This window comes from Musa acuminata, chromosome BXJ2-11 (assembly GCF_036884655.1).
Source record: "Musa acuminata AAA Group cultivar baxijiao chromosome BXJ2-11, Cavendish_Baxijiao_AAA, whole genome shotgun sequence".
NCBI lineage: Eukaryota > Viridiplantae > Streptophyta > Magnoliopsida > Zingiberales > Musaceae > Musa > Musa acuminata.
In genome coordinates this window covers 31051410-31071037 of record NC_088348.1, presented here as the reverse complement: position 1 = coordinate 31071037, position 19628 = coordinate 31051410, and the positions used below count along the sequence as shown (strand labels likewise).

Here is a 19628-nt window from a genome sequence, read left to right as displayed (position 1 = left end):
TAAACAATGCTTGCGTGCTGTGATATACATTTCCATTAGAATCCCATGAAATATGTTTATATTAGTCAACATTTACAACACTACTTGCAGTCAAATAATTGATTCTTGTCGTGTAGTCCGACACTTACAGGTTGGTCAAGAATCTACAAGGGTGGTCATGAGGGAATCATTACCATGTGTCGGTGGCTCTTATCTTTGCACATAGAGTTTCCTATGACAAACACATGTTACAATAGATGTAATTTGGCAAATACTTGTAATTAATAGGATCATGATGATTTCAAGAAACCATATCTACTGCCACTAAAAGAGAGTGTTTGAATCAACCAATGTGTATATTTCTTCCGAAGAAAAATTATCATTCATCAAAAAGGAAAATGTAAGTCTATCGTTATTTGGACACATCTGCAGACATGCATGCACAAACCCCAATCATACACTTTATAATCCCCCGGTCCTACCAAACGCGGCACTGCCTTGACGACGATCCTTCTTCCCTGTGAACAGCGTTGCGATCCAAGGCATGAATGACTTCTTTTTCTTCTTCCCCGGTGCGTTCTCCTTCGCCACCGAGAACTGCCTCTCCAACACCTGCTCCTCCGCGCTCAGGACGCGCGCCAGGGATGGAGGATTGGCGAACGTGACGTACCGTCGCTTTTGGAACTCCAGCTCGCGTCCGCCGCTCGGCGTAGCCACCCCGACCTGATCTGCCTTCTCCACGAACTTCACGTCCTCGATCTCTATGTCTTTGACCTTCCTCTCGTGCTCTCCGGCTTTCAGCTGCTTCAGCTCCATCTTCGTCCTCTCCAGCTCTTCCGCGAGGGAAGTGAGGCAACTCACCATCTTCGATCTCTCCTCCTTCGCCTTCTCAAGGTTCTGCTTCGTATCTTCTAGTTCAGCGATCACGGATCCAAGACTCGGGCGTTCATGCTCCTTCCTGTTTGCTGCGGCACGAATCTATCGACAAAGGAAGAAGCTGCTTACGCTATTTGAAGCCTTCATTACAAGGATGTAAGCTTTGACAAAGGAAACGAGAGAAGAGCATGAGACCTCGTTGAGCCGATTTGCGTAGACCTCGCCGGCCAACACCCTTTCTCCGAAGAGCATGACGGCCTCCTTCACGGACCCAAACGGCGCACTCGTATCGATCTCGACTCTGCCACCTTCTCCGCTCTCCATGTTCTCAAGCTTCTCCAGCAGTGGCAGCGCATGTAGCGGCTTGTATCGATGGATTTATAAGTAGATAGACGAAGCTAACATGCAGTAGAAGGTTTGCGATGGTAGAGCGATGGTGGGGGAGAAGTGGGGCTGTTGTTGGAGAAGGAAGGGAGGTGGATTTGCTTAAGGGGATAATGAAATGATAGTGTGCTTCGTTACTTCGCGTCCACTTCACTGTTATTCTATAAGCTGGTGGAGAAGACTCTTCTACCGGGTGGAAGATGATCCAAGTTTGAGAGATCTGATGGACCATATCACATGCAATGGTGGGGAGAGAAAGAGATGCACCACCTAATGGAGTGAGCGAGAGGCAAATTTGGTGGGAGGATCAAAGATTTTTCTTTTCCCCTTCTTTTGTTCTCAGAAAAAAGAAATCAACTATAAAATACTAATTAATTAATTAGATGAATGTGAAGAGAGTTTGGAATGAGTTGTGGAGGAAGCAATCAAAAGTGGATGCTCTTGTCAAGACGGTTGCACATAATATTTCCTAGCCAATCAAAAGTTAGATTGGACCCAAGCCGGTCCTACGCAGCCCAAATCGGCCCAACTCAAGCTGGCCCAAATAAAACCGCCTCCGGCTAGCATAAATACGCCCTGTTCCTCTCTCTCTCTCTCGATCTCGATCCCTCTCTCGAGAACAGTGGCTCTCTGGTCCCTTCCCTCCTCCCCCGTCGGATCGTTCACATATGCGTTCGCGCTTTCTCCTTTTCTTGGTTGATGACCGCCGTCGCGATCGCCGCCGAGACGAGGCTCTCCGTGGGCTGTAGCATCTGTGTGCCAATCCTGGTTTCTCGGTTCACGCTGACAAGTTATTTGTCGTTTTGCTTGTGTGTTCGTGACGCAGAGCGGACAAATCTGTGATGGCGTCAAGGCGATCTAAAAGCTCTGCCGAAGAATTTGGGGCCTGCGCTCTCGGTAAGTGACGAGGAAGTGATTCATTCTATCGCATTAAGTTTCATTTGATTGCCGTGGTCTAGGTCTAATTTGTGTGATTATTGCATTTGGTGCTTGTCCTTGTGGTATGAATACCACGCTCAACAAATGACATGCTGACAAGTCATTTGTTGTTTTGCTTGTGTGCTTGTGATGCCGAGCGGATGGCGTTCTCGGATTTCCAAGATGATCTCAAAGCTATGCAGAAGAATTCGGGGGCTGGGCACTTGGTAAGTGATTCATTCTATCGCATTAAGTTTTCATTTGATTGCTGTGGTTCAGATCTACTTTGTCGACGATTATTGCATTTGGTGCTTGTCCTTGTGGCATGCTTACCTCGCTCAACGAATGACTTGCATCAAGTCATATGTTTCAATTAATTACCTAATTCAGAAGCAATTACCCTTCTTTAGCAACTCCTCTGCTTTAGCAATGTGGTGTTAGAACAGCAGCAAACTTTTGTAGAGGAATTATGAGGGGACAGTAGACAGGATGGAGGAAAAAATAGAATAATTGAGGGAATGCAATATCAAGACGGATAATATGCCTTGCAACTAAGTTTGCTTCTCTACAAATCTGATGCATATAACCTTTTGCCGGAGACAGATATCATGAGTTGGCTTACTTTGTAGAATAGCAACATAAGACTCCATTACAACCAACTAAAACAGTTCTAGTAAATAGTATGATTTCCTCTCAATAAAACACTTCAATCTGAACAGGAGATTAGATGTAAATAACCTATTTTGGACCTCGCTCACCACCCCCTCGATGCTGTCTTAGGGAGAAGAAAGAGCAAAAGGAGAAAGAAGAATAAGGAGGTGAAGTATTTACGTCCATTTACAAAAAAACATATTTTGAGAATATTAATTTTTTTTAAAATAAGATTGTCAATAGTAAAAAGGAGTTGCAAACGGAAATCTCTTTTGAAAAGGGAAATTCTATTGGTAACCCAATTTTGCTATTTACGATCTCAGTTTAAGACCTTTTAATATTTTGAAGATACCCCTCTATTAATAGACATTAATGGCCTCCTCATCTTTCCCTTATTCCTCTTCTTATTCTTCTCCTCCTCCTAATGGCAAGCAACGTTAGTAGACATCAAGGCATCATAATCTCCTTTGAAAAGGAGAATTCTATTGATCATCTCTTTTTGCTACTTACAATCTCATTTTAAGACCTTATAATATTTCCAAGATACCCCTCTACTAGTGGATGTAAATACCCTCATCTCTCCCTTTTTTTTTTCATTCTTCCTCTTTTAATCATGGGCGATGCCTAATAATATCATATAGACGTAAATGCTCTCATCATCTTTCTCTTTTTCCTTTCTTCTTCTTCTCCTAATCGCGAGCGATGTCATAAGACACAAACATATGTAATTAGACACAAACAGACATAAATTCTCTTATCGTTTTTCTCTAATCGTGAGTGGCCAACTGTGTCAAGAGGGCGACAAGTGATGAGTGACATTAAGGGATTATGAAAATAAAAGAATAAGATTAATAATCGAAAGATGAAAAATAATAAAATTATATTTTATTATTTTTCAGGGAGACCGTCAATAGCAAGGAAATTAGCAATGGCAAAAGGGGTTGTCAACAATAAACTTTTTTTCAGAAAAATGAAACATTTCTTAAAAAGTCTAAAGAGGATTTTTTTAGAAAATTCATCCTAAAAATATGTAGTGTCGGCTTTTTTTTCAGTATTACTTTTATAACTTTCTTCTGTTCCTTTTACTTTTAGAGTAGGTCACTCGTTCTTATTCATAGATAGTAGATTAGAGGTTTTTTTAGAGGAACTCACTCGTTCTTATTTTGAGTTGTCATTGAAAGGGAATCCTTGTTTCTTCATGCTGAAGGAAGAATCTACTTGAGCGTCTTCCTGAAGCAACGCGTCACGAGCTTAAGCTTGTATTTTGCTTTGTCCCGGCACCAGGAAGAGAATCTATCCTCTCTCTCTCTTTGGTCGTTTCTTTGCCCGTAGTGCAGGCTGAGTCACATTGCACAGAGGCCACGCGTTAACGCCATTAAACTTATCAAACAATTCCGCTACCCATAGTGTTCCAGAGATTTGGAGAAAATAAAGGCCGAGTCGACATCGCCCAGACAATTCTGATGCCCACAGCGTTCTGGATATTAAGAAGGAAGACACGGCTATAAATCATCACCAACCAAACCCAACATTGGATGTGAAGAAGAATGAAAGAGAATAGTCGCAGCAACATTGCAAAAAGGTACTCATTTGCCCTCTTATGCTTAGTTTATGGTCCTTTATTTCTATATGGTTGATAGAACTCAAGCAGGGAAAAGAATGCTTTATGTTACTGTTGCAGGAAGGTCTTGAACAACAGCTCCAACGTTTAACAAGCCTGAATGTCGAGCAGAAGAGACCAGAATGATGAGAGCTTCATGATCTTAGGGTCTTATGCAAGTACAAGAACAGAAGGATGCTCCGATCTTGTTCAAGTTGGCATAGGAGGTATTGGAAAAGTTATTATCTTAAAGCTGATTTATAACATGAAAGTGAAGATGATGACTATCGACACTAGATTTAGATTAGTGTTGGATGATGTGTGGAATGCACAAACTGAGCACATATGGGAAGAAGATATGAAAACAAAATATGTGTGTCTATCAACAAATGAAATCCTGTAACTTCTAAGTGTATGCTTTGTGTTGTATCTTCAACGAAAAAGTTCTAAAGAATTTGTATGTTCTCGGTAGAAAAAAAATATAATATTCATGTTTCTCACAAGTTGTTTGTACCATGCCATCTCCCAAATATAACTTGAGAACTACAAAGCTTATGAGAAACATCTCAAGTGTTTAATCGTACGAGCAAACAAGATTATGTTTCTTTCTGAGATAACTACATCGTCATTACTTTAGAGTTTGAATCCTGCATGAGAAGCCTGAAGCAACTTTTAACATAATAGAACTGTTTGTAACATGAATTCATGCAGAAACCTCTTGTAATGCACTCTGGTTGTATATTCAAGATAGAAAACCATGATATTTTTTATTATCTATCAACCGAATTCTATAGTGGAAGCCATCAATGTATCTCTCTGCAACTAATCTTTGTAAAATATAGGCAGTAAAAATCCACCCTCACTTTGCTAAATGAAACACCCAGATACCAAAGAGACAACAATTGAAGAGCACGATCTTTCGATTTTCTCCTAACTAGTAGTGTCTATGTTTGTATACGAAAAAGGGAGGACTAATTACATATTATCCCCTGTAGTTAACTATATTTAGCATCCCGATCCTTACACCTTAAATGGTTGGATTTCTATACTTATGCAAGTGAAATATTTAACCATGTTTCTCCTCATATCGTCGACTCTACCAACGGAAGATACCGCACACGCTGTCACGTATAGAAACTAACGCTAAAAAAAGATTAAAAGGTAATTTCAATATCGCTATTCTCGTTGTCACATACAGAATAAGCTCGTTGAGGATGGCTGCCATCTCACTGATGCTGCTTGGAACGTAGTCATAGATCTTATGGCAATGACGACGACAGAGGCTTTGGAGATATTCAATAATATTCAATAATTGTGCAAAGGAATATTCAATAATTGTGCAAAGGAATATTACCGAATATTCAATAATTACTCCAATTATTGAATATTCAATAAGGAATGCTCCTTTGCACAATTATTGAATATTCCTTTGCACAATTATTGAATATTCTTAGCTACATGAATATTACCGAAGTTGTCATGCATCTAAGAGCTGAAATAGTTGTCGTTCAAGAATATGGTGTCGAGCTACTTATCGAAGATCGTCGACGACAATGCTCCCTTGAAGTCATTAAACCGAAGGTCGAGGTACTTAAGCGATGGCAACCGAAGGGCAACATCCAAGATCAAGCCGACGAAACGATTGTTGCTAGCGTCAAGCCCGTGGAGTTTGAGACGGGAGATGTTTTGAGGGATGATACCACGGAAGCGATTGAAGTTAATGTGGAGGAGGGTGATGTCGGTCAAGAGGCCGAGCTCCACAGGGAGGTACCCAACGATATCGACATCATTAAGGTTGACGTTGATGACAATGTTGATCAAGGGGTCATCAGGCACCGCAACACAGAAGATGTCATGATAACCACACACATCAAGGTTGACCCAATTGCCGATGAAGTTGTGGGGGTCAGAGTACAATGCCTTCTTCCATGCCCTCAGAGCGACATAACAGCGACGAAGGCGGGGATTGGTGATGGTGACGTCGATCTCGACACCAAAAATCGAAGCTGTCAAGGTCTCCCTTCTTTAAGAGGGCCAGGAGATGATAGTGCACGATGAAGGCAACCTCGATGTTGGAGAGAGTCGAGGAAAGGCGTGAAAGGGAAGAGAGACAGAGCAAGGTAAAGAAGCCTTCACAGAAGGTACTCTTATATAAAGTTATTATCATTGGACGATGAGAATAACAACTACAAAATTATCCTTTTATCCCTTATTTAGCATCATTTCTTGCACGTGATAGCATGTGCAATATCCTCCATCAATAGAATCAATAATGTGAGGAGAAACGAGGTTTAATATTTCACTTTCGTAAGTATAAGGATCATAAAGTAACTTTTTAAAGTATATGGATCAATATGCTAAACATAACTAACTACAATAGAATCGATGACGTGAGGAGAAATGAGATTTAATGTTTCACGTTCGTAAGTATAAAAATCCCAATGTAACTTTTTAAAGTATATGGATCAAGATGCTAAACATAACTAACTACAAAAGATAATCTATAATTAACCCAAGAAACGACCATCACTTTATTTTGAAGTTATATATTATACAATTGTAGCATGGTTAATTTCATAAATTTGACTCATGTAATCAAGATATTGGTGATAACTAAATCAATCCGACTTGGTTTGACAAGTGTGACCAAAATCTTGAATATCCAATCTAGTATTGACTTGCAAGAAAATCGATGTCAATTTGATTTTTGATACAAACCCTTCGATTCTCAAATTAGTAACAAAATAAAATCTCTTCATTGAAAGTAACCAATGCCTGATTTGATTATTAGGAAAAAATCTCTTCATATTTATCTTAAACTGATATATATGAGGATTGATTATCGATTGCAGTCCTGATTTCCTTGTGTTGATAAAACCATCGAGATAAACATTTCCCCTCTCAACTTGTAAAACTCTCCCTTATTTTAAAAAAAAGGAAAGCAATCTATTATTACTGAATAGATCTAGCAAAAACTATACCATGCTCCTTGAAGCAAAAAAAAAGAGCTAACTCAAGTGGCCAGCAAAACATGCTAACCAATTAGCACTATTGTTCCCTAAACTTATGGCAAAACACACATTCTTGAAACCTCAAGATAAGAGACCAACTACATTTCACACGGTTTAATAAACTTCATGGAGGAGGCTCTTCTTTGTTACGGAACTTAATCATCAACTCATCATCCAAATACTTTCTGGATAAAACACTCTTGCAAAGTAAATGATAATTCAACCAGATACAGAATATTAGTCAATCCCCTTCAAAAAAACATCATGCCTCAACTGCAATGCCGTCTTAGTGCTCCCTCTTCATTCTAGACAAACATAGTAATGTGGTTGGAAGCAAATTGCCGCAAACAGACAACAGAAATGAACGTTACTATATGTCCAGCAAGTTAAGATGGTCATAAATGTATGACAGACAAATGTTTACACTGATGAGACAAGAACCAATTCCAGCTTTGGTTTTTATGGTTCAGCTAATGCCAGATACTAGCAGGAGAAATAGTTCTAATGATCCATGTACTTTAACCGTATATTTAACTCAGTCTCTAGTCTCTACACACTTTTCTGTTTATATTAATTTCATCCTTGCATGTTTCGTTCCAAACTAACGATGGAGAGCACTGTAATTCGATAGTACTAAGGATGGAGAGCAGAGAGGGCTGCAGGCCTTCTCCATGTTCAGATGGAAAAAGAGGACAAAGCCTCTCTTATCATCTCCTTCTACTGATGTTAAAAATGAGAGATGCAATGACAACAATGGACCCTTGCCAGAGGTGAGGAAGAAGAGGACAGAGTAGAGATATCCTCTCTTTTATCCTTATGCAGAGGTGGCGAAGAAGAAAACAAGAAAGAGTTGTCCTCTCTTCTATCCCTAAAAAATTCAATATTATATTGATAATGGAAGCAGAGTGCTCAACCAACAGTGCGAGTAATCCAACACATGTATGAAGTCGAAGCACCAGCCTTTGGTGACAGAGAGATTATATATGCAGATTTAATGTAAAATAAAGGATGATCCAGACTATCACAATTAAAAATCAATTATTGAAGTAAAAAAAATATGCTAAAGAAACCACCTTTTTTGGGCACACTGTGATCTCATGCACAAGAAAACCATGAACCAACATGTAGGGGAGAAATATACTAACAAAAAGTTTGCAACAATTGAGATTCAGAATATGAATGGGAGCATAGCAGGTCACATCCTTCTTATTAGTGGTGACCTTTTGCCTCTGCTTTCTTGTGCCGCTTTGCTTTTGCCTACAGAGAAATTGAAATACATTAGTAGATATGAACATTCGGCACTAAAGATCCAAAGTTTGTTACATTTTATCACATCTCCCAGCAAGCCAACCAACTTACTCATTGAGAACATCCAGTAATGAAGTCTATATAACAAAAGGAGGAAAGAAAATCAAAGGCACCTATCATGATCATAATTACCAAGCAATTAATTTAAACCCTATATCCAAAATACATTAGATGCACTGAAATCAATTAAACGAGCCAAGAACTCAAATTATTGTTCTTGGTCAGCATGACTGAATAAAAGAAGCTCCAGGATTAGTTGATCTTATTTCAAAACATTCCTACACATTTCAGATTCGGGCCCAGTATATAATTACAAGCAAAACTGTTGATATGTAGACTGGAACAACCAAAACTGGCCATGCTCTTGTAGACCTTTTATTAGAATATCTTTCAAATGAAAACTTTTACTAAAATCAAACCACTAAACTTGACCAGATATGATTGAAACATAACAAAGACACGTTGAAACTGCCAAAATTATAACTCTAAGGGGTCAAGATTAGTAAAAGAATATTCTTTGCCTCAATACCAAGGTGTGTTCAGTTTCACTGGAATAAGAAGTATTCATCATATAGCTAAAGCATCTTTACACCATTGCCTCCCACGAAGCAACAGAGTAGTTCTAATTTTGCCTCCCACAAAGAATTAACATTATTGGAGGTTACATCATTGCAAGCTCTTTACAGAGTGCAATTCATAACTTTCGATTAAAAATTAAAATCTACTTCAGACTATGGAAGCCCAAATGTCAGGAATGAAACCATCACTACTTGACAAGTCCAAAAGGTTTATTATATGATTTTGGTAATTCTAAAATAAACTACAGCAAGGAACATGCTGCTAGGGGACATATAAGCACTACTATGAACTCAGATGGAAAAGACCTAAGAACATGCTGCTAGGGGACATATAAGCACTACTAGGTGCAGCTTGCATGGCGCCCAAAGGTCCAACACCAGAAGATAAGACCTAAGAAAAGAGACTTACTATGAACTCAGATGGAAGAAAAAAAAGGCCTAGTTAGTATTGATAGAGAATGTGATATGTTGATCAGAAAATAAATGTCCATAGGCAACTACAAGTGCCTGCTTCAATCAATCAAGTCATATAATATCTCAAAACTCACAGCATTGGGCATCTAAGATGATCATGTTAGACATAAACATTGGTCATTGCCACTTATTCCAATCACATCAACATTTTTGTAGTCTCCATCAGCAGATGACACTTCAAATATTCTTCAAAAAATTCAATTACCTATGAAAATTCATAATTTTCTTTAATTTAATTCTAATAGAACTCAGACTATGACATGATAAATAGCAGCCTCAAGAGAAATTACCTAACTCCTACTAACGTAAGCAAATGACCAGCCTAGTGAGCTACGCAAGCCATCTTTACGTCAAAAATATCATGCTTAAACGCCCCTTTATGAGGACCTACATTTGCAAAACGCTCAAAGAAAAGTAAATTCAAGATAAATCAAAATTCTTGTAACAACAATTCCTACTGCGAAATGAAGGCAAGAACATTTCCTTAGATGCACCATTCCCATAATCATGTAGACTAACTTGAGAGATAACATGATCAGATCAGCCATATGAAACAACGAAATTAATGGAAACACAAGGATCTGGTACCACAAACAATCGACGATCACCACCTAATGTAATCACGACAATAGAGTAGGATGTAAGTACACAACATCAGGAAAAGATCTGAGGAAAGGGGAAAGGACCTGGAGGTAGGAGAGCTTGACGCTGCCGTAGACGAGGCCGAAGGTGACAGCCGACGCGCGAGCCACCTACCAATTCAAAGAAACGATCAGAGAAAATAGTAAGAGAGAGAGAAAAAACAGTAAAACACGGAAAAAGAAACCTACGAAGGCAAGCGTGCTGACGCCTGAGTATGGGCCGGGCAGCGCCATGAGAACCGAAAGGATTACCAGATTCGAGCGAGAGAGATGAAGGCTTAGGGTTTGGGTTGCCCAAATGCTCCTAGCGACAACGAATCGGTCGGAAGCTCTTCAGCGACTACGACTGCGACTGCGACTGCGACAGCAAAACATTGATCACTATCGGATGTAGCCCAAATAAATGGGTCCGGATCCATTAAAACAATTGAGGCCCTAAATCTAACGGTGGACAGAGCATCATCGGCATCATCAGAACCGCACAACCCGCCGTCCCGATCTCGCCAATATAAATGGCTCCTACGCTGACGAACCCTAATCCCAGCGCCACCTCTTTGCTGCCGCAGCCGCTGCCGAGATGGGACGCGTGATCCGTGCCCAGAGGAAGGGAGCGGGGTCAGTGTTCCGCTCCCACACTCACCACCGCAAGGGGCCGGCCCGTTTCCGGAGCCTCGACTTCGGGGAGCGCAATGGCTACCTCAAGGGGGTGGTCACCGAGATCCTGCACGACCCTGGTCGTGGCGCCCCCCTCGCCCGCGTCACCTTCCGCCACCCCTTCCGGTACAAGCTCCAGAAGGAGCTCTTCATCGCCGCCGAGGGGATGTACACCGGCCAGTTCGTCTACTGCGGCCGTAAGGCCTCCCTCATGGTCGGCAACGTCCTCCCCCTCCGCTCCATTCCCGAGGGTGCCGTCGTCTGCAACGTGGAGCACCACGTTGGCGACCGCGGCGTCCTCGCCCGCGCCTCCGGCGATTACGCCATTGTCATCAGCCACAACCCCGATAACGGCACCAGCAGGTCCACTTATTGCTTCCTATTGTCCTTTTTTAAAGTATCATTCGGCTCTGAAGTCCCGGAAAAAGAATCCTTTTTTTTCAATTTGATGATGATCTATACTTGTTTCTGTTGATATCTGACGAGTCAAGAGATCAAGATCGATTCCATAGTGTTTGCACGCTTGTCGCTTATTTATCTAAAGGTTCAGCGTGAAATACCAATTGGTGGCTTTCTGCACATTGCTACTTGGACTATATAGGAATTGGATTTTGGGTTCTGAAGTTGGATGAGTAGATCTTTTCAGGTGTTTATTTTTATAGAAAATTTTGGATATTTTATCTGCTCTGTTGAATTATTGCCTTCTGATATCAATTAAGATATGTATGAAGTGAAGAGAAAGAACTGGTCATGTTAGCTTTCGACTTGACAAATCTATCTTTTTGATAGATAGTCTTTCAGTTAATATCTTTTACATGGTCTTTCATTTTTATTTTCTGCATATTTTTGTATAGGAACAAAGATAATCAGATTTTTGGTATAGTCATCTTTATTTGTTGCATGGCTTTGATGACAATGTAATTGGTCTTCTTTACTGTAACAATCATGTCAATGCTTCTCTACTTGTATCGAGAGGGTAGGGTGCCAGTATGAGTAGTGGTGGTGGACCTGTATGAGTAAGTAGTGGGCTTTGAAGAGCGGGAAGTTCCAAAGGTTCTTTTTGATCTTGATTGCTCCAAGCCGGTCCCCGGGGTTGAAAAATCAGACTTAGTATGATACGAAATACTTCTCCAGCAACGCTGCTGGGACAGTGTTCAGTGCCAAATCTCATCCATAAATTGCTTTAATAAAGTTGTAGACTGTAAGTGTGCTCTAACATTGGAGTGAAGGAGTGAGGTGTGGGTATAAGTTAGGACCAAGATGTGTAGAGTGAAAGAAATGTAATAAAGAAAATTTATCAAAGAAATCTTAGGACCAAGATATATAGAAAGAAAGAAATGTAATAAAGAAAATTTATCAGAGGAAAAATGAGAATTTAGGGCCTTTTACCAAAGAGTAAATATTATTACCTCAACAACTTGTGCATGAGCTCTGCCCATGGGGATGATGATAATCCACATTTTAAAGGATATTTTGTTTTGATATTGGTTTAGAGATTAGTTAACTTTTCACCTTTTAGCTTTGTGTCAATTTCTACAAGTTGCAGAAACTACTTGATTCATGCATTTATTGTCGTTGATGGAAATATTGTTAGCTTTTGAGTGTTGGATGTTATCATAAAGTTCCAAGAGACGAAAAAAAATGTTTGACACTGGGACGATCTGATATTTCAATTATTATTGCATTTTAATTGTGCAAATTTAAGTTTTATTTTTTAAAAAAAGTAAATCTTATTGTCATACACTGAACACTTGCACTTTTTGATAGGTAGATGAGCTTCAAAAAGAAATCAGAAAGATAGGTAGTTTGTCTTCTATTGAATGACACTAGTTTTGTTCCACATGTTAGTCCCGAAGTACAGCATTTTCAAGTGTGGCTTATTAACTTGCAACTTCTGAAGCACAGAGAAAATTGACTCTTTTTCTTTTAACAGTCCAACTAAAGATACTTTTTATCTTTTGCAATTCGATCATTCTTTTACACATCCAAGAAAAACAATATAGTTTTAAGATAAATACTTGGTCTATGTCTATTTTGTAACATTGGATTGAAATTTTTTGGACATTGATGTTGTCCCATACAAGTCGATTCATTTACTAATGTAACTCAGAAGAATATAGTTCTTTTCTAAGATCAGTTCTTTCTCTGGCCAAAATACACGTGAACTGATCAGTACAATCAATACAACAAATTGCTATAGGGCTGAGAGCTGAGATTGGAATTCTTATGTCGTTATTCAGCCTAGGTACTCTTTGTCATCCATGAGTTCACATAGGCTGTGGATCTGAGATTGTTGGTGTTGGATCTTTGGTTGCAGGATCAAGCTCCCATCAGGAGCCAAGAAGATCGTCCCAAGCAACTGCCGTGCAATGATTGGCCAGGTCGCTGGTGGTGGCCGAACCGAGAAACCCCTACTCAAGGCAGGCAATGCCTACCACAAGTTCAGAGTGAAACGGAACTGCTGGCCGAAGGTTCGTGGTGTGGCTATGAACCCTGTGGAGCATCCCCACGGAGGAGGAAATCACCAGCACATCGGACATGCCTCCACCGTTCGCCGTGATGCTCCTCCCGGACAGAAGGTTGGTCTCATCGCCGCAAGGAGGACCGGTCGTCTCAGGGGACAGGCTGCCGCGACCGCTGCCAAGGCAGAGAAGACCTCTTAAATTGCTAGTGAGAAATAGGCATCTGGTGTTTTGGTTTTCCGTAAGTTTTATTTATCATCTAAGAGAACTATGGTGACTTGAGTCATCTTATGTTGGACCCGTTATGGTTTTGGAGTTAGATTTCAATTGACCATCTTGATCTGGATTTCATCTTGTTGAAATGCCACTGTTGATGCCCGAGCATGTTAATGGCGTTTATTAGCTGCCTGCTTTGGCTCATGTCTACTATTTTGGCCACCTGTGGAGTCCATGCATCACCCAAGTGATCTTTGAATAGTGGTGAAGATGGACCAAACTGATGCGAATCGGGCGACGGCTGATGGAAACGAGACACAATGGTGGAAGAGAGTGGTGTGCCGACTCGATCGGAGTCGGATCCGTTCTACCCCGATTTAGTTCGAGAAGAATTCGTTTGGTGAAACAAAACCAGAAAATAACTTAATTTTCATAATTTTAGTATCAGTGACATTTGTTTGATTTTTTTTCCCTTATATATACTAAAATAATTTTAATATATTAAAGAAGTAATTTTTATTTAAAACTTTATGTAAAATCATAAAAATGAGAATTTTTGTGGACATTTTCTCTAAAATAATTGTTTTTTTATTTTTGGTGGTGGAGCCTCCTTCCTAACTAGGTTTTACTTGTGGTTTTTTTTTTTACATCATCAGCATTTCGTAAGATTATATGACTTCTAAAGAGAAAGATATCGAAAAATGTAAGTCGAGGGAGAAAAGAGATGATAAGGAGGGACGAGTAGAGAGGAAAAGATGAGAAAGGTGGAGGGTGTGGAAGGGTGAGCTAACACCGAGGGATGATCAATGGAGGAGAATATATTCGCATGTGAAAATCAATTAAGGGAATCATTGGATAAAAGGCCATAAGTAAAAACTTTTTAATGTGAAATGTGTACTTAACATCCATGTAATTTACTTAACGTCATCTAAAATAGCATTAATTTGATTCTTATTAGGTTGAACGTACAAATTAAGTAGAATTTAGGGACTATATTGGGCAAAGCCCCAAATAAAGAGCTTAATGATCTGTATAGAGTTTGAAAATATTGTATCAGCTTTAAAGGTTTCAATATAACATATATATATATATATATATATATATATATTCTTCCTATTAGCATCCATTTAGAAGCTTGCGTTACATATTACTAATGAAGCTCATCCAAGGAGACGAAATTTAATGTCATTGGTGACCCAAACAGGTGGTGACCTATCGACTTAATAGCTAGCTATTAATGTGCCACCTCCTAATATTTGAGGTTCACGTTTGAAACTTCTTAGGGCCTAAGAGATCATTGTCATAACTTATTGGTATATAAGAATTCTCTAATAATAAAACATTATTATAAATACTTACTTAAAAATCAATTATTTATTCTGGTTAACCGTTATTTTTTGTTTAAATCGAAATATATAAATAATAAAAATGATATTAATCTCAATTATAATTATAACTAATGGTCAAGTAATGATCAGCTGACATATATTAATCATAAAGGCATAAGCATAAGTAACAAAACAAAAATCATATGTTAATTATTTTGTACAGAAGATAATACGTCGTTGAACAAATTTTAAAAATAATATAATATTATTGTTGTCGTTATGGGTGAATTTGTTTAAAAAATACCTCTATTTTTGGAAATTTATGGTCAAATTTTTTTTTGCTTATGTGAAAAAATCATTTTATTATTGTCTTTCTTTGGATTGTCGGCTTCGATCTGCACCATCACCTTATCGATCTATCACTTATAGCTCTCGCACACCACGAGACCGATGAGGGATCTGATAGGGGTTAATAAAATCTATGGAGATAATAACAACCATCATGTCTCCTCCTTGCTTATGCCAGAGCTGAGAATGAGACATACAAGAACAAGGTTTGTGAAGACGACAATCATTGTGCCCCTTCTAAGAGCTACAGGTGAGGCACATAGGGGTAGGACCAGTGGAGTTTACAGAAGTGACAGTGGTCTTTGCGCCCCCTTCTTTCTCATGTGAGGGTAACAAGTTATGGATCCGACATCAGGACGATGTAGAACGATAATAAATTTGACGGATAAAATAATTATTTATAAAAATTTTACATAAAAATTTTACTATATATTTTTTAAAATAATAATAATAATAATAATAATATTATTATTATTATTACAACTGAGAAGGCCTAAGTCACAAGCAGATTGGGCCATCTATAGCCATTCCAAATCATTAATTCAACGCGACATTTCCCACGCGATCCTGCATCGGTCTCTCCGCCCGTCGCCTTTCGCCTCCCTCTCATATCTCGTCCCCCCTTCCCCCGCCCTTCCACATCTCTCGCTCTCAAGATCTCATCGCAGGTGTAGCTTTTGAGGCGAAGAGAAATGTCGGCCTTCTCCGCCGTCAGGATCCCATTTCCCGCTGTCGTCGCCGCTCGATCTACCGGCGAGAAGCCCTCCTCCCCCTTCCTCTGCTCGCCGGCTGCCGCACCTGGCATCCACAGCTCGCCCCTCAGGTCGCCTCGCCTCGGCCGCCCTCCCCTTGCCGTCTCCTCTGACGTCCTCAGCAGCCAGAAGCCCCTTGGCTCTAATTCCTCCCCCTCCCTGGTACGTTCCATCCCGCTCCCCTAAAATCTGTTGATGAAAGGTACTCCGGAAAAATTGGATCCTGTGGCAGAAAAGGCTCTCAAAATCCCATCTTTTTTCTCGCTATCCGACTCTCAAGGTGGGATCTTTGTGCCCACACGGGTGGCAAAATTTCATCTTTTTGAGGGTTATATATGGATCTGATGCTGTTTGATCTCGACTGCAGGCGGTAATAAGCCGAGATGAGGCGTTGGAGCTGTACGAGGACATGGTCTTGGGGCGCGTCTTTGAGGACATGTGCGCGCAAATGTACTACCGTGGCAAGATGTTTGGTTTCGTCCACCTATACAACGGCCAAGAAGCTGTCTCCACCGGTTTCATTAAACTCCTTGAAACCCGGGATAGCGTCGTTAGCACATATCGAGATCACGTCCATGCCATCAGCAAGGGTGTCCCCGCTCGTGCCGTCATGGCTGAGCTCTTCGGCAAGGCTACCGGCTGCTGTCGTGGCCAGGGCGGCTCCATGCACATGTTCTCTGAACCCCATAATCTTCTTGGTGGCTTTGCTTTCATAGGTGAAGGTATCCCAGTGGCCACTGGTGCCGCGTTCTCGTCCAAGTACCGCCACGAGGTCCTCAAGGAGGCTAAGCCCGACGGCCTTGATGTCACCGTCGCCTTCTTCGGTGACGGGACCTGCAATAATGGTCAATTCTTTGAGTGCCTCAACATGGCTGAGCTCTGGAAGCTGCCCATCGTGTTTGTTGTGGAGAATAATCTATGGGCAATTGGGATGTCGCACCTTAGAGCGACTTCCGACCCTGAGATCTGGAAGAAGGGACCAGCATTCGGCATGCCCGGGGTGCACGTTGATGGGATGGATGTATTGAAGGTTCGGGAGGTGGCGATGGAAGCGATCGCAAGAGCGAGGAATGGAGAAGGACCCACACTGGTTGAGTGTGAGACTTACCGTTTTAGGGGGCACTCACTTGCTGATCCTGATGAGCTCCGGCAGGCTGGTGAGATTGAAATATACTGCCTTTTCTGCCATGCACTATTTGATTAGTACCTTTTTTTCTATTTTGTTCTTGTTAGTTGACTCTTTTGGATGATCTGCATAGTTTAGTTCACACAGTAATCTTGTTATCGTGAGATGCTGTAGAAGAATCCTAATTGCATGAACAGATGGAATTTCAGTAAAATTGGGTAAAAGATGATGGAAAAGTTTTGACAATATCATAATTGAAAATTAAGAAAATAATTGTGGATTTTAATTGAAACTTTTGCACCATATACTATTCCATTAGTGCAAATAGCCGCATGCAGCAACAGTGCCGAGATACGTATTGACTTTGCAGGAGTCATTGCAGATTTTTTCTATTTAATTACAAAGAGTGTGGTACTTAGAGTAAATGGCTTGTTGAAATTTATGAGACTATCTATTTGACAAGTGTAGCTCAATTTTCTAAGATGAATCGTTTAGATTTCCGGTAGCTTGCATTTTAGGATGACTTTATGATATTTGATTGGTGTACTCTCTTGCTTCTTGTTCTTTTGATACTTTAGGCCATAAGCCCTGAACAATATCTTAAGGAACATTTTGTATGTTTATGTTTTATACGGTGTTAAAGAGCTATTTGCATCATTAAATTTCAGTAAGTAACATTGATAAGAAGTTTAATTATATTATGGATATCCTGGTAAATCATTTCTTTTATCCATGCCCAACTATATATTCTGAGGAACAAGAATCATGCATGCCAACCAGGTTCAGGTTATCGAAGGATCGACTATTTTGATAAGTTACAATGCTTCCATGCATTTTTAATGACATTATGGTTTTAATATCCATGGATTTTATTGCTTACATCTTCTCTTTCCTAATTGGGTTAAGATCAATCTTGTTTTTTAACATCATATCAATAAATGAAAATAAGTTCTGTGCAAACTTACAGAAATATAATTTCTTTAAGCAATGTCAAAACCCATATTACATGAAGGATTACTAAGCATTTTTCATGTTCACTTACTTACATAAACATAGTTCTGACATGTACATCCAGAAATCTATTGTCATATATCCTTATAACCGATTTCTTTATGCATTGTCAAAACCCATATTACATTAAGGATTACTAAGCTATTTTCATTTTTGGCAGATGAGAAATCACATTATGCTGCAAGAGATCCTATCGTGAGTTTGAAGAAGTATATTCTTGAAAAGAACCTTGCAAGTGAATCAGAGCTGAAGGCTATCGAGAAAAAGATAGATGACATTATTGAAGAAGCTGTAGAGTTTGCAGATTCAAGTCCACATCCCCCAAGAAGCCAACTGCTGGAAAATGTTTTTGCAGACCCCAAGGGGTTTGGCATTGGGCCTGATGGGAAGTACAGGTGCGAGGATCCTAAGTTTACGGAAGGCACTGCTCAGGTCTAAGTTTACGGGTTAATAAACTATCCACATCTTCGATAATACAGGATATCTTAGTTCAATTAAAATTTGTGTTCCTCCCAGTGAGCTGTTCTTTTTCTCCATATCCTGGTCTTTCTTTTTCTTTTATTTTATGGTTTAATTTTCTTGTTTTTAGCAGTCATGGCATTTCCATCTTCCCTATTTCTGAACCTTCTGCTATGTAAGTCTATGGTTGAGTCAGTTTTCTCCATCAACTGATAAAACCTTATACATGAGTAGAATCTTTGGCATAGGTTTAGCATTCAGGGAACTGAAACAAAACTGAATACACAAGTAGAAGCATATGTTTGAGAACATTTTGCTTTTGGTTGATGGTTACTGCTTGATGCTGTATAGAAATTAATTGACAAAACATGATGTCAAATATATATTGCCAAATATAATGGATCAGACTGTGGGCCATAATTTCATCTGTTATATGTGATTTTTGTTTACCTTAACATTCTTACAACTCCCAATTATAATGAATTCTGTTGTGGTTAATGCTGTTAATATCATATGATCACTGAAACATATTTTTCTCTCTGGTGTAGTTTTTCCTTGTAGGAAGTTAATTGATCCTTCATTTTCCATTGTCAATCTTTCATGCATGGAGAGTTAATTGATCTTTTGAATTGTATCATATTTTGAATTATATAATATACAAGTGTTTTTTTCTATAAATATTAGCTGATATTTGACACACTTTGAACTTTGGAGTACCTGAATACTTCAATCTCCTATATTTGAAGCCGATATCAATATGTTGTATGAGAAGAATTTACAGCTTCTTTCTCTCTCATAAGAAAACAAATGAAAGAAAGAAAAGGATTATATAGTTGCTAACTATATCTCATA

The 19628-nt window shown here is 39.6% G+C and overlaps 3 protein-coding genes and 2 long non-coding RNA genes across 5 annotated transcripts; 3 read left to right on the top strand and 2 right to left on the bottom strand.

The window, feature by feature from the left end:
* Positions 1–322: 322 nt before the first annotated feature.
* LOC103972148 (WEB family protein At1g75720-like) lies at positions 323–1384 on the bottom strand. The gene is made up of 2 exons (XM_009386362.3): positions 1051–1384; positions 323–957 (listed from the first exon to the last, which is right to left on the bottom strand). The coding sequence occupies exons 1-2, from the start codon at positions 1177–1179 to the stop codon at positions 442–444; spliced, it is 645 nt and encodes a 214-aa protein (XP_009384637.2). The 5' UTR covers positions 1180–1384; the 3' UTR covers positions 323–441.
* Positions 1385–1829: 445 nt separating this feature from the next.
* LOC135627051 (uncharacterized) lies at positions 1830–4821 on the top strand. The gene is made up of 3 exons (XR_010492522.1): positions 1830–2384; positions 3990–4390; positions 4490–4821. It is a non-coding gene; the product is annotated as an uncharacterized LOC135627051 (long non-coding RNA).
* A 3617-nt stretch (positions 4822–8438) lies between these two features.
* LOC135626805 (uncharacterized) lies at positions 8439–10749 on the bottom strand. Its single transcript, XR_010492438.1, has 3 exons — positions 10610–10749; positions 10466–10531; positions 8439–8676 (listed from the first exon to the last, which is right to left on the bottom strand). It is a non-coding gene; the product is annotated as an uncharacterized LOC135626805 (long non-coding RNA).
* Positions 10750–10909: 160 nt separating this feature from the next.
* LOC135626804 (large ribosomal subunit protein uL2-like) lies at positions 10910–13887 on the top strand. The gene is made up of 2 exons (XM_065132446.1): positions 10910–11437; positions 13392–13887. The coding sequence occupies exons 1-2, from the start codon at positions 10998–11000 to the stop codon at positions 13735–13737; spliced, it is 786 nt and encodes a 261-aa protein (XP_064988518.1). The 5' UTR covers positions 10910–10997; the 3' UTR covers positions 13738–13887.
* Positions 13888–15954: 2067 nt separating this feature from the next.
* LOC103972144 (pyruvate dehydrogenase E1 component subunit alpha-3, chloroplastic) lies at positions 15955–19197 on the top strand. The gene is made up of 3 exons (XM_009386360.3): positions 15955–16342; positions 16548–17337; positions 18478–19197. The coding sequence occupies exons 1-3, from the start codon at positions 16121–16123 to the stop codon at positions 18753–18755; spliced, it is 1290 nt and encodes a 429-aa protein (XP_009384635.2). The 5' UTR covers positions 15955–16120; the 3' UTR covers positions 18756–19197.
* The last annotated feature ends 431 nt before the right edge of the window (positions 19198–19628 follow it).